The sequence below is a fragment of the Colobus angolensis genome, unplaced genomic scaffold, assembly GCF_000951035.1.
Source record: "Colobus angolensis palliatus isolate OR3802 unplaced genomic scaffold, Cang.pa_1.0 Scaffold3, whole genome shotgun sequence".
Classification (NCBI taxonomy): domain Eukaryota; kingdom Metazoa; phylum Chordata; class Mammalia; order Primates; family Cercopithecidae; genus Colobus; species Colobus angolensis.
The window spans coordinates 19,963,962-19,978,079 of record NW_012116265.1 but is presented as its reverse complement, the minus strand read 5'-3'; the positions used below and the strand labels follow the sequence as shown (position 1 = coordinate 19,978,079).

Below are 14,118 nucleotides of genomic sequence, written 5' to 3'. Positions count from 1 at the left end.
ACTGTGTTAGCCAGGATGGTCTCGATCTCCTGACCTCGTGATCCGCCCGTCTCGGCCTCCCAAAGTGCTGGGATTACAGGCTTGAGCCACCGCGCCCGGCAGCAAAACACCATCTCTACAAAAAAATCACTGCACTCCAGCCTGGGCAACAGAACCAGATCCTGTCTCCAAAAAAAGAAAAAAAAAAGAAAGAAATGAAAAATTAAAAAATGATTTCCATATACCTGATTAACAGAAGAAGTATATATTGCATATGTTGTTAGATTGCAGTTATTATTTTAAAAATAGTTTTAATCTTCTTTTGACAAAATGATAATACTCATTACAGCAAATTTAGTTTGGTTGATAAAATTAGAAAATAAAAATACTCCATCCCTTATAATTACACTATGTAACCATTGTATAGTTTCTTTTTTCCTCTGCTGTAGAAACATCTAAAAATAACTGTGTGTTATTTTTATAAAAGTGAAGTCATGATATAAATTGTTAACCTGATTTTTCACTTTATATGTTGTGAACGTTTTTCAATGCCATTAAACATTTTCTACAAAATTTTTTCAATAGATGCATGGAATTCCATTGGGTAGATATATCTTAATTTATTGATTGGTTGCTTGCTGTTGGACATTTGGACTTTTTCCTAATTTTCACTATTATAAACTGTGGGGATCATCTAAGGAATGAAATCTTTTTCTATATCTTTAGTTTTGTTTTTGTTTTTTTGAGACGGAGTTTCACTTTTTTTGCCCAGGTTGGAGTGCAATGGCACAATCGGCTCACTGCAACTTCTGCCTCCCGGGTTCAAGCAATTCTTCTGCCTCAGCCTCCCAAGTAGCTGGGATTACAGGCATGTGGCACCACGCCCGGCTAATTTTTTTTTTGTATTTAGTAGAGACGGGGGTTTCACCATGTTGGTCAGACTGGTCTTGAACTCCTGACCTCAGGTGATCCTCTGCCTTGGCCTCCCAAAGTGCTGAGATTGCAGGTGTGAGCCACTGTACCTGGCCTATATCTTTAGTTTTTAGGATAACTTCTTAGTAGAATTTATGGTTTAATGAACATGAACTTTTAAAGGTTTGTGATCTGTGCTGCCTACTTATCCTTTGAAAGCTTTATTAATTTATAGATTTTTGAGGGAGTCTAATGGTAGATGAAAAATCCATCTCCACATACCATGGGATAGTAGATATTTTTATAAACTTGTATGTTGATACTAATTTTGAAAGTCTTGTTAATGTTGTCTCTCTCTCTTTCTTCCAAAATATCTTTTTTTTTTTTTTTGAGATTAATCTCGCTCTGTTGCCCAGATTGGAGCAATCTGCGCTCACTGCAGTCTCTGTCTCCTGGGCCCAAATGATTCTCCCACCTCAGCCTCAGTTCTGGAGTAGCTGGAACTATAGGTGTGCACTACCACATTCAGCTAATTAGCTAATTTTTGTATTTTTTGTAGACAGGGTTTAGCCATGTTGCCCAGGCTGGTCTCAAACTTCTTCAAGCAATCTGCCCACCTTAGCCTCCCAAAGTGCTGGGATTACAGGTGTGAGCCACTGTGCTCAGCCTCCTAATATTTTTGAACCATCGTTGACTGCAGTTATCTGAAACTGCAAAAAGTGAAACTGCACATAAGGGGGACTACTGTACTAATGTTATCAATCTGTAGAAGATTGAGGGAAATTTGGTACTCAGAGGCAGGAACACAGATTTTTTTCTGTGTGTTCAGGATTAAGAGGTAATGTATAACAGAAAATGTTTCCTTATTGATAATTTCTGAGTATATGCCCAATGAACCCCGTTTTCTATTGACCATTTTTGTTTGTTATTTTAATTTTAGCTGAAGGAGAATTTAAGAAACACAGAGCGGATGCATCAGGAGACTCTTAGAAGACTGGAAAGCAAATTTTTTGAAGAAAAGGTACAGATTATTAGGGTTAATTTAAAATGCTTTGTTTACTAGAGCAACATAAGTGTATTTACATGCATTCTGAAACATCAACCTTCCATTTGGTATCTTAATAGAAGATTAGAAGATTGTTACTAAATTATAGCACAATAAAATCAGGGAAAATAAAACCTTCTAGAAATCTCAATATCTAGTCCTTGTTTTCATTCCCATTCAGAAATTCTTGTCCTCTTCTGAAGGCTTTGGGACATGTCTCCCTCAGCTTGATACTCCCCTGGTAAGACTCCATTATATAGGGAATGTACTCCATTATATAGGGAAGATGGGAGTGGAGAAGTCACTCTCATCTTTGTGCAAAGATGTTTCCTTTGTCAAGCCGAGCTAAAGATGCTAATAAAAGGCCGGGCACAGTGGTTCACACCTGTAATCCCAGCATTTTGGGAGGCCAAAGTGGGTGGATCATCTGAGGTCAGGAGTTTGAGACCAGCCTGACCCTATCTCTACAAAAATACAAAAATTAGCCAGGCGTGGTGGCACGTGCCTGTAGTCCCAGCTACTCAGGAGGCTGAGGCAGGAGAATTGCTTCAACTTAGGAGGCAGAGGTTGCAGTGAGGTGAGATTGCACCACTGCACTCCATCCTGGGTGGTAGAGCAAGACTCCTTCTCAAAAAAAAAAAAAAAAAAGTTCCTTAGCACAACACAGCTTCCAACTTTTTCTGTGTTTCTGAAGTTAACTCTCCAAATTGTGGGAAGTACATTGGAACACTTCTACAGAATCCTTTCAGAGGATTCATGGTTGTTCTTTAATCTTTTCTTTAATTTTTTATTCTTAGGAAAGAATTAAATAGATTCTTTCAGAAATTGGTAGGAATGTAGGCACTTGAGGGTGGGGCAAATGAGGTTTTGTTTGGTTACTTGTTTGTTTGTTTGTTTATTTGAGACAGGGTCTTGCTCTTTCGCCCAGGCTAGAGTGCAGTGGTGCAGTCACAGCTCACTGCAGCCTTGACCTCCACCTCCTGGATTCAAGCAATCCTCCTACCTCAGCCTCCTAAGTAGTTGGGGCTACAGGCATGTATCATCACACCTAGCTAATTTTTATTTTTTGTAGAAATGAGGTCTTGCTGGGCTTGGCGTGGTGGTTCACGCCTGTAATCCCAGCACTTTGGGAGGCCAGGGTGGGTGGATCACTTGAGGCCAGGAGTTTGAGACCAGCCTGGCCAACATGGTGAAACCTCATCTCTACTAAAAATACAAAAATTAGCCAGGCATGGTGGTGTGCACCTGTAATCCCAGCTACTCAGGAGGCTGAGGCAGGAGAATTGCTTGAACCCCAGAGGCAGTGGTTGCAGTGAACCAAGACTACTCCACTGCACTCCATCCCGGGTGATAAAGCGAGACTGTCTCAAATAACAACAACAACAACAACAAACTGAAATGGGGTCTCACTGTTTTGCTGGTCTTGAACTCCTGGGCTCCAGCAGTCCTTCCACCTTGACCTCCCAAAGTGTTGGGATTACAGGCATGAGCCACCATGCCCTGCTCCTATGGGGTTTAGATAAAAGGAATTGCTATAGAAAGTGGCTCTAGTTTTCTAGTTTGTGTATGGAATAACCAGAAAGAAATGGGGCAAGAGCAGCACCCTGGTGCTTTCCCTCTGAGACCCTCCCTGGCACTGTCAGGAATGGAAACCCTCAGGAATAGGCTGTTCTCAGGAGCCTATTCCACCCTAATCTTGATCTCTTTTCTATTTGGTGTAGAAAATAAAGGTTAGAAAGAGTTGATCAGTTTACAGAATACCCGAGTAACAGTGCTTATGTAAACATGATTTTTATATATGAGAGCAGATGGCTGCTGACCTTTCCTTCATGGTTACAAGACAGTTATTGCAGTTTGAAGCTTTGTGTTCAAGACAAGAAGGGAGACTCCAGCTGTGTCTGTCCCTTTTATCTGGAAGCCATAACAACTTGCCCAGAAGCCGCTAGCACATTTCATCTTACATATCACTGACCAGAACCATGTTATAAAGAATGCTGGGTGGTACACACTGTCGTCCCACCTACTGTGGAGACTGAGGCTCGAGGATTGCTTGAGCCCAGGAATTCGGGGCTGCAATTATCCATGATTGTGTCACTGTATTCCAGCCTGGATGACAGAGCAAGGCCCTGTTCTCTCTCTCTCTCTCTTTCTGTTTCTCTCTCTCTCATACACACACACACACATACACACACATACACACTACTGGGAAAGTGAATGTTTTGTTTTCCTCGCCACTAGTGGAAGCTGGGAAGGAAAAAGAAGGATGGGAATGAATGTTCACATCACAGTAGGGTCTGCCTTCCCATGTTAGGTGTAAACTTTGTGGATATTTCTCCTGTGCTGGTTTGAGCCCCGATGCTGCTGCTTCATGGCATTGGGCTTTCCAATAGGCCTGTTCATTTACTTCATACCTTAGCATGCCCCAACCGGCCATATAAAGGATTTCCCAGGTCATTGGTGTTTGTTTGATTTTCCCATTTATTTCTTTCTGTTCTTTGAATCACAAAGCCCTGTCCTACATATATATATATAAATACACACACACACACACACACATATTTTAAGACAGAGTCTCACTCTGTTACCCAGGCTGGAGTGCAGTGGCATGATCTCGACTCACTGCAACCTCTGCCTCCTGGGTTCCATTGATTCTCCTGCCTCAGCCTCCTGAGTAGCTAATTTTTGTATTTTTAGTAGAGACAGGGTTTCACCATGTTGGCCAGGCTGGTCTCGAACTCCTGACCTCAGGTGACCTGCCCAGTTCGGCCTCCCAAAGTGTAGGATTATAGGCATGAGCCACCACTCCTGGCCTCTACATCCATATTTTTATATTGCTAGTCCCTCTTTCCGGAATGCTGTTCCTCCAGCTCTGGATTATTCTTATTTAGAGCTCATATATCATTTCTTTAGAGAGAGATTTCCTAAACTCTAATCTAAAATGAGGCTGGGCACAGTGGCTCACGCCTATAATCCTAGCACTTTGAGAGGCCAAGGCTGGTGGATCACTTGAGGACAGGAGTTTGTGACCAGCCTGGTCAACATAGTGAAACCCTGTCTCTACTAAAAACACAAAAATTAGCTGGGCATGGTGGTGCACGCCTGTAGTCCCAAGTACTCGGGAGGCTGAGACACGAGAATCACCTGAACTCGGGAGACAGATGTTGTAGTGAGCCAAGATCGTGCCACTGCACTCCAGCCTGGGTGACAGAGTGAGACTCTGTCTCAAAAATAAGAATAAATAAATAATAAAATGACCTCCTCTAGTTACTATCTACCTTATTACGCCATTTATTTTATTGATAGCATTTACCACAGTCTATAAATTATTTTTATTTGTTTGCTTGTTAGGGGACTGTATAGTATCAGATTGCCTGCATATAAATCCCTGCTCTGCCACTTACTAGCTTTGTGACTTTGGGCAAGTCACCAACCTCTTCTCTCTCTTTTTTTTTTTTTTTAAGACAGAGTCACCCAGGCTGGAGTGCAGTGGCACAATCATGGCTCACTGCAGCCTCCACCTCCCAGTCTCATACAATCCTCCTGTCTCAGTCTTCCGAGTAGCGGGACCACAGGTACACACTACCATGCCTAATTAAAAAAAAATTTTTTTTGGCTGGGTATTGTGGCTCACGCCTGTAATCCCAGCACTTTGGGAGGCTGAGGCAGGTGGATCACCTGAGGTCAGGAGTTTAAGACCAGCCTGGCCAACATGCTGAAACCCTGTCTCTACAAAAATACAAACATTAGCTGGGCATGGTGGTAGGTGCCTGTAATCCCAGGTACTCGGGAGGGTGAGGTGGAAGAATCGATCGAACCTGGGAGGCAGAGGTTGCAGTGAGCCGAGATCACGCCATTGTATTTCAGCCTGGGCAACAGAGGGAGACTCCCAGAGATGGGGAGTCCTAGAGCTGTGTTCTAACTCCTGAGCTCCAGTCATCCCACCTTGGCCTCCCAAAGTGCTAGGATTACAAACATGAGCCAGCACGCCCGGCCAACCTTTCTTTTTCTGTTTCCTCAGTCCCTGCTTTTGGGCATAATAGTAGTATCTATATTACAGGGTTGCTGTGACAGATAAATGATACATGTAATGTTCTTAAAACTGTTCCTGGCACATAGTAAATCCTCAAAACATGATAATTATTGCTTATTGTTTAGATTTCACCCTAGAATATAAGCTTCATGAGATCAGGGACCTTGTCTGTTTTGTTCACCACAGAATTTCAGTATCTAAAACAATCTGGTAATTATTAGTGCGCATAGTATTCTTTTATTTTTTATTTATTTATTTATTTTCTTGAGACGGAGTTTCGCTCTTGTTGTCCAGGCTGGAGTGCAGTGGCGCGATCTCGGCTCACTGCAGCCTCTGTCTTCCGGAGTCAAGTGATTCTCCTGCCTCAGCCTACCGAGTAGCTGGGATTACAGGCATGTGCCACCACACCCGGGTAATTTTGTATTTTTAGTGGAGATGAGGTTTCTCCATGTTGGTCAGGCTGGTCTTGAACTCCTGACCTCAGGTGATCCACCCGCCTCGGCCTCCCAAAGTGTTGGGATTATAGACGTGAGCCACCGTGCCCGGCCAATGCTCATAGTATTTTGTAGACTGACCAAGCACTTCTAATTTTTATTTTCTACACCAAGTAAAAAAGAAATCAAGATTAGGGTGGAGTAGAGGGAGAGGCTACTGAGAACAGCCTAGTCCTGAGGGCTTCCATTACTGAATGAATAAATGAATAACTCTCATTTCAGTGCATTTAGCAGAAATTCCTCCTGGCTCTGCTTTCCAATATGGAAGTGATTTTTCTTTTTTTTTTTTTTTTTTTTGAGACGGAGTCTCGCTCTGTCGCCCAGGCTGGAGTGCAGTGGCTGGATCTCAGCTCACTGCAAGCTCCGCCTCCTGGGTTTATGCCATTCTCCTGCCTCAGCCTCCCGAGTAGCTGGGACTACAGGCGCCCGCCACCTCGCCCGGCTAGTTTTTTCCATGTTAGCCAGGATGGTCTCGATCTCCTGACCTCGTGATCCGCCCGCCTCGGCCTCCCAAAGTGCTGGGATTACAGGCTTGAGCCACCACACCCGGCCGGAAGTGATTTTTCTCCCCTATTTATATGTCCTATTGCTTGCTTAAGTGGGGAAATGGGTCGGTACCCTAAGGTTCCTGTGTTTACACTGTCCTCTTTGTTGGCTCCTCCACCAGTGCTTTGGAGTTCTTCTTTCAGGTCATGGGGATAGGAGTTTTTTATTTGACATTCTAAAATACTTTTTGATGAGTAAAATTTGTTGTTAGAGGCATAACTATTTAAGCAGCCCATTTTCTTTTTTAGCACCGACTAGAACAAGAGGCTGAAAAGAAGATAATAATGCTGGCAGAGAGAGCCCACCATGAGGCTGTTGTGTAAGAGACTGCTGCCTCCTTTCTGACTCTGATAGCCTCTCTTGCCTCTTTGCTGGTCTGTTTTCTTCTTACCTTCTTGTCTTCCCCCTTCTGTTCTGGCTTACTTGCTTCAAATTTTCTGGTCTACTGTCCCTCACTGTTTTTCTTTGTGTACTCCTACCCCTTTCTCCTCCACTCTTTCTGTGGCAGCAAGGTGTGGTGGAAAGAACCTGGGCTTTGAACTTATTTATTTATTTATTTTATTTATTTTTTTGAGATGGAGTCTCGCTCTGTCACCCAGACTGGAGTGCAGCGGCATGATCTCGGCTCACTACAACCTCTGCCTCCCAAGTTCAGTCGATTCTCATGTCTCAGCCTCCTGAGTAGCTGGGATTACAGGCACCCGCCATCACACCCAGCTAATTGTTGTATTTTTAGTAGAGACAGGGTTTCACCATCTTGGCCAGGCTGTTCTTGAACTCCTGACCTCAAGTGATTCACCCACCTCGGCCTTCCAAAGTGTTGGGATTACAGGCATGAGCCACTGTGCCCAGCCTGAACTTGACTGTGGTTCTCAACATGTATACTAACTAACCATAGGAAAATTTCTTACCTTTTTGTTTGTTTCTTTGTTTTTGAGACAGGGTCTGGCTCTGTCACCCAGACTGGAGTACATTGGCGTGATTGTGGTTCACTGCATCCTCCACCTCCTGGGCTCAAGTGATCCTCCCACGTCAGCCTCCAGAGTAGCTTGGGACTACAGGCATGTGCCACCACGCCCAGCTAATTTTTGTATTTTTTGTAGAGACTGCGTTTTGCCATGTTGCCCGGGCTGGTCTTGAACTCCTGGGCTCGAGCAATCGACCCGCCTTGGCCTCCCCAAGTGTTGGGATTACAGATGTGAGCCACTGCACCAAGCCACATTTCTTAACTTTCTTGAAGTTAAATTTCTTCATCTAAAAGTAGGGCTAATTTACTTCTCCCAGTAATCTGAGTTTATAAAAATAAATAGATAATAAAACCAGGGCTAATAATAGCAATCTTGCAGGGTTGTCATGAGGTATATCAGTGGAAGTATATCTAACTCTCAAGTCTTAATGGTTTATTTCTTGTTCATGGAACAATCCTATGTGGGTCTGGCAGCTCTCCTCCAGAGATGATTCAGGAACCTCGCTGCTTCCTTCTTGCACCTCTGCCATGTTTGAGTTTTTCATGTCCAGTCATGTGGACAGGAAAGAGCATGGGAGACTCATACCTGCTCTTAACTGCCTTGGACTAGAAGTAACCCGTCCTTTTTCACTGTATTGATTTATTTATTTTTGAGACAGGGTTTCGTTCTGTCACTGGTGCAGTCATGGCTCACTGCTGTAGCCTTGACTTCTTGGGCTCAAGTGGTTCTCCTTCCTCAGCTACCTGAGTAGCTGCGACAGACTACAGGTGCAAACCACCATGTCTGGCTAATTTTTTAGATTTTCTTAGAGATTGGGTCTCACTGTGTTGCCTAGGCTGGTCTAAAATTCCTAGACTCAAGTGATCCTCCTGTCTCAACCTCCCAAAGTGCTGGGATTATAGATGTGAGCCACTGCATTCAGCCATTTTCACTTTTTTACTGGGCGAGAACTTAAATTACAAGATTCCCACCTAACTATTGAGTACCCACCATAAGCTAAATAAGTGGTGGTCACTATTGCTAATATTGGGGGGTGCAGGTGGTAAAGCAATCATTTTGCTATTTTGGCAATATCTAAAAGACCCGTGTTTTGAGATCTTATATTTATTTCAGGCAATTGAACGATGCTGGAAGAAATGTTTTTAAAGAGAATGTTTATCTCCAGAAAGCCCTGGCATATCACCTGAAGGAAGCTGACGCTCTACAAAAAAACTCCCAGAAATTGCAAGAGAGTCATACTTTACTTTTACATCAAAAGGTTCCGTCTCATTTAGACTTGGTGTCCTTTTTTTCTTTATTTAAGGATTGGGTTGATAAATACCAAAAATTGAGTGTAATAATGATATATAAGGACAATGAGACCATTTTTCATCTGTCTGGATAATGCACTTTTTTTTATCTGTAAAGGTTAAATACTCAATCTTATAATGCTTATAAGAAGCATTAGACTTAACTTTTTTTTTTTTTTTTTTTTTGAGACGGAGTCTCGCTCTGTCGCTCGGGCTGGAGTGCAGTGGCCGGATCTCAGCTCACTGCAAGCTCCGCCTCCGGGTTTACGCCATTCTCCTGCCTCAGCCTCCTGAGTAGCTGGGACTATAGGCGCCCGCCACCTTGCCCGGCTAGTTTTTTGTATTTTTTAGTAGAGACGGGGTTTCACAGTGTTAGCCAGGATGGTCTCGATCTCCTAACCTCATGATCCGCCCGTCTCGGCCTCTCAAAGTGCTGGGATGAGCCACCGCGCCCGGCCATAGACTCAACTTTATAAAGAATATATCAGAAACATAAATAAGACCCTTATCCTCTACTACCTTAGAATATTCATTTTTCTTTGCCTAGAGTTGGTCCCTGAGTCACTTAGGAATACATTTAGCTGTGAGTAACAGTGCTGACATCAGTGGCATCACCACACAAGGGTTTATTCTTTCACCTAAAGGAGTCCTGGAGGTAAGCAATCCACAGCAGGAATGGTAGTGCCACAAAGTTAATAGACACTCAGCTTCCTTAATTCTGCTCTGCAACACTTGGCTTACATCCTCAAACTTACCTCACAGCCCAGTGGGGGCTGCTGGAGCTCTAACCATTCCTTTAAATAGCAGGAAGGAAGAAAAAAAGAAAAAAGTGTGCCTTTCCTTTAAGAGGTCTTTCTGGAAATCCTACACACATTTCTATTTACATATCATTGACTAGAAAATGGCTATGCTGAACTTCAAGGGAGACTGGGAATTTTCAGATGGACTTAACTGCCTTTCTGAATGAAGTTGGGGTTTTACTACTAAGGAGGAAAGAGAAAGGGAAAATAGATACTGGTATAAGCAACAAGGATATGCCACAGTTTCCAATATAGTTATTAATGTTTTGCTGTATAGTTTATATATATGTGTGTGTGTGTGTATATATATATATAGAGAGAGAGACACACACACACACACACAGAGAGAGAGAGAGAGAGACGGAGTCTCATTCTCACCCAGGCTAGAATGCAGTGGCATGATCTTGGCTCACTGCAACTGCTACTTCCTGGGTTCAAGTGATTCTCCTGACTCAGCCTCCTGAGTAGCTGGTACTACAGGCATGCACCACCATGGCGAGCTAATTTTTGTATTTTTTAGTAGAGACAGGGTTTTGCTGTGTTGGCCAGGCTGATCTCGAACTCCTGACCTCAGGTGATCTATCCACCTTGGCCTTCCAAAGCTCCAGGATTACAGGCATGAGCCACCATGCTCAGCCCTTCATTCTTTTTTTATGGCTGCAAGAAAGTTTCTTAATTAGCAAAATTCACAATTAGTAGATTGCCTTCCCAAGTCCCGACAAGGATCCTAGGATGTTTGTTACTTTCTACATACAATACCAAAATATCACCTTAGCCTGGCATAAAACTCAAATCTCATGAAGTAATGGAAATTAGTGAGGAACTTCCTAAATTATACCAAAATATCACCTTAGCCTGGCATAAAACTCAAATCTCATGAAGTAATGGAAATTAGTGAGGAACTTCCTAAATTCTGGAATGATTAAAAAAAAAAAAAAAAATCGGCCAGGCACAGTGGCTCATGCCTGTTACCCTGGCCAAGGCAGGGGGGTAGCCTGAGGTCAGGAATTCGAGACCAGCCTGGCAAACATGGTGAAACCCTGTCTCTACTAAAAATGCAAAAATTAGCTGGGTGTGGTGGTGGGCACCTGTAATCCCAGCTACTCAGGAGCCTGAGGTAGAAGAATTGCTTGAACCCAGGAGATGGAGGTTGCAGTGAGCTGAGATTGTGCCACTGCACTCCAGCCTGGGCGACAGAGCAAGATTCCATCTCAAAAAAAAAAAAAAAAAATCACCTCTCTTTCTGTTTTTAGGAGATCAATGATCTGTTGATTAAGGAAAAGATTATGCAACTTGTCCAGCAGAGATCACAAATCCAAACCCTTCAGAAGAAGGTAGTAAACTTGGAGACTGCTCTGGGTTACATGACCAAAGAGTTTGAGAGTGAAGTTTTAAAACTGCAGCAACATGCAATGATAGAGAACCAAGTGGGTCAGGTAGAAATTGACAAGCTGCAGCACCTTCTTCAGATGAAAGACAGGGAAATGAATCGTGTGAAGAAGCTGGCCAAGAACATACTGGATGAGAGAACAGAAGTGGAAAGATTCTTTTTAGATGCTCTACACCAAGTGAAGCAACAGATCCTAATTAGCAGGAAGCATTATAAGCAGATAGCACAAGCTGCTTTCAATTTAAAAATGAGAGCAGCATGTGCAGGAAGAACAGAATATCCCAAAATCAGAACATTTGGTGGCAGAGAGCACAGCACCAATAGTGTGAATCAGGATCTTCTGGAGGCCGAAAAATGGTACTAGCAATACTTTATTATCTTTTCTTGCTGCTATTTTTGTGTCCTTTACAGAAATAGGAAGTCTGAAAAGTTTAGTTTTATAAATTCAAGTATTGAATAGATTTCTCAGTAGGTTACTTGAGGACAGGAACTGACTTATTCATCTTTGTAATCTGTAGGCTTAGCATAGCATGTGGGGCTTTGGATGTATTCATAGTACATTCCCCTCTGTCTCATGATAGAAGTCTTGTTAAGGAGACTATTTGTACCATAGGTTGTTTTTTATTTAAGATATATAAGGTCATTATGTATCTTTTCACTTGTTCCTTTGTTTCCCGTAAATTGGAAATTTGTTATAAAAGCCTGATTAGATTCAGGTGAAATTTTTTTTTTTTTTTTAAAGACAGGGTCTCACTATGTTGCCCAGACTGGTCTTGAACTCCTGGCCTCAAGTGATCCTCCTGCCTCAGCCTCTCAAAGTGATGGAATTATAGGCGTGAGCCACTGCACCCAGCCAGGTTAAACATTTTTGATAAGCATACTTTCAGAAATATTTTGTACTATTTTCTTTACTATCCTGAGATGAAATTCATAGGTAATAATATCCAACCATATAATTAAAAAAATTAATATAACAATTATTTGTAGGCCAGGCACAGTGGCTCACACCTGTAATCCCAGCACTTTGGGAGGCCAGGTCGGATGGATCACTTGAGGCCAGGAGTTCAAGACCAGCCTGGCCAACATGGTGAAACCCTGTCCCATTAAAAATACAAAAATTAGGCTGGGCGTGGTGGCTCACACCTGTAATCCCAGCACTTTGGGAGGCCGAGGAGGGTGGATTACCTGAGGTCAGGAGTTTGAGACCAGCCTTGGCCAACATGGTGAAACCCTGTCTCTACTAAAAATACAAAAATTAGCTGGGTGTGGTAGCACATGCCTGTAATCCTAGCTCCTTGGGAGGCTGAGGCAGGAGAATCGCTTCAATCCAGGAGGTGGAAGTTGCAATGAGCCAAGGTCAGGCCATTGGACTCCAGCCTGGGTGACAAGAGCAAAACACTGTCTTAAAAGAACAAAACAAAACAAAACAAAAACCAAAAATTAGCTGGGTGTGGTGGCGGGGGCCTGTAGTCCCAGCTACTCAGTAGGCACAAGAATCGCTTGAACCCAGGAGGCAGAGGTTGCAGTGAGCCAAGATCGCATCACTGCACTCCAGCCTGGGCGACAGAGTGAGACCCTGTTTCAAAAAACAAACAAAAAACCAAAACAATTATTTGTAACAATTCTTTGTTATAGAGAACTGTCCCATGGATTGGAGGATGATCAGTAGTGCCCCCATCATTGTATTAACCAAAAGTCCCCCAAAATTTTCTAAAATTTTAGAGATCTGCCATTATGATAAAGGTGACAGAATGTTTGAGACAGTTGCAGACTATATATTACATAATGATTAACTTTGTTTCCTGTCAGCATTTTTGTTTCTTAGAGCAGTCTCCCCCCTATAAACCATGGATTAAATTATAGTCCATTTTGAGGTTATTCTGAAATAAAATTATTTTATATTCCAATGCAATTAGATTCTTCAAAGGCCCTAACTCAAGAAACTTAAAAGGACTGCAGCCTGGAACTCCTGGGCTCAAGTGATCCTCCTGCCTCGGCCTCACAAAGTGCTGGGATTACAGACACGAGCCACCACGCCCAGCCTAACGTTTTCCGCATGTTTTTTGCTTTAAATTATTTTTAAAGGACTAATTTTATAGGTTGTTTTGAATTACATGGCTGTTGAGAAGGTTGGACATGCTCAGTAGTCTCTGATAGATAAGATTCTTCTTCAAAATGCCCAAACTATAATTTACTTCTTGTCATATTCAGAAATCTGTAATACTACTACTGTTACCAAGAGATTTGCTGTAATTTCTCTTTTTTTTTCTTTTTTATTTAATACATCAAGTAAGTTGAGTCCCTACCATATATAAGGCATTTTTCTTTATACCCTTTTGTTTATGGAATGCTAAGTGTTATACATTTTCAGAGGAAGTTAAATGATTGTCTACATTGTTACTGCAGTAACTGGACTCTTCCTATTCTGTGTTCTATGTGACATTTTTGCTACTGACCACCTTAACACTTTAGCCTTAGTGTCCTATTGCCTCTATCAGCAGGGCAGAAAAGGTGGTTAAAATATTACATCATCGGGCGCAGTGTCTCACGTCTGTAATCCCAGCACTTTGGGAGACCAAGGCAGGTCAATCACGAGGTCAGGAATTCAAGACCAGCCTGACCAAGATGCTGAAACCCCGTCTCTACTAAAAATACAAAAATTAGC

General features: G+C 42.6%; 1 protein-coding gene and 1 long non-coding RNA gene across 2 annotated transcripts in view; one reads left to right on the top strand and one right to left on the bottom strand.

Moving 5' to 3' along the window:
- Positions 1-14,118, top strand: part of CCDC176 (coiled-coil domain containing 176) — a 53,254-nt gene that overhangs the window by 25,624 nt on the left and 13,512 nt on the right. The window contains exons 5-8 of the mRNA XM_011949583.1: positions 1,832-1,912; positions 7,255-7,325; positions 9,088-9,232; positions 11,317-11,752. Of these exons, the coding sequence (XP_011804973.1) occupies positions 1,832-1,912; positions 7,255-7,325; positions 9,088-9,232; positions 11,317-11,752 (733 nt within the window). The remainder of the gene's footprint in view (positions 1-1,831; positions 1,913-7,254; positions 7,326-9,087; positions 9,233-11,316; positions 11,753-14,118) is intronic.
- On the bottom strand, positions 9,086-10,075 carry LOC105517166. Its single transcript, XR_001002626.1, has 2 exons — positions 9,733-10,075; positions 9,086-9,427 (listed from the first exon to the last, which is right to left on the bottom strand). It is a non-coding gene; the product is annotated as an uncharacterized LOC105517166 (long non-coding RNA).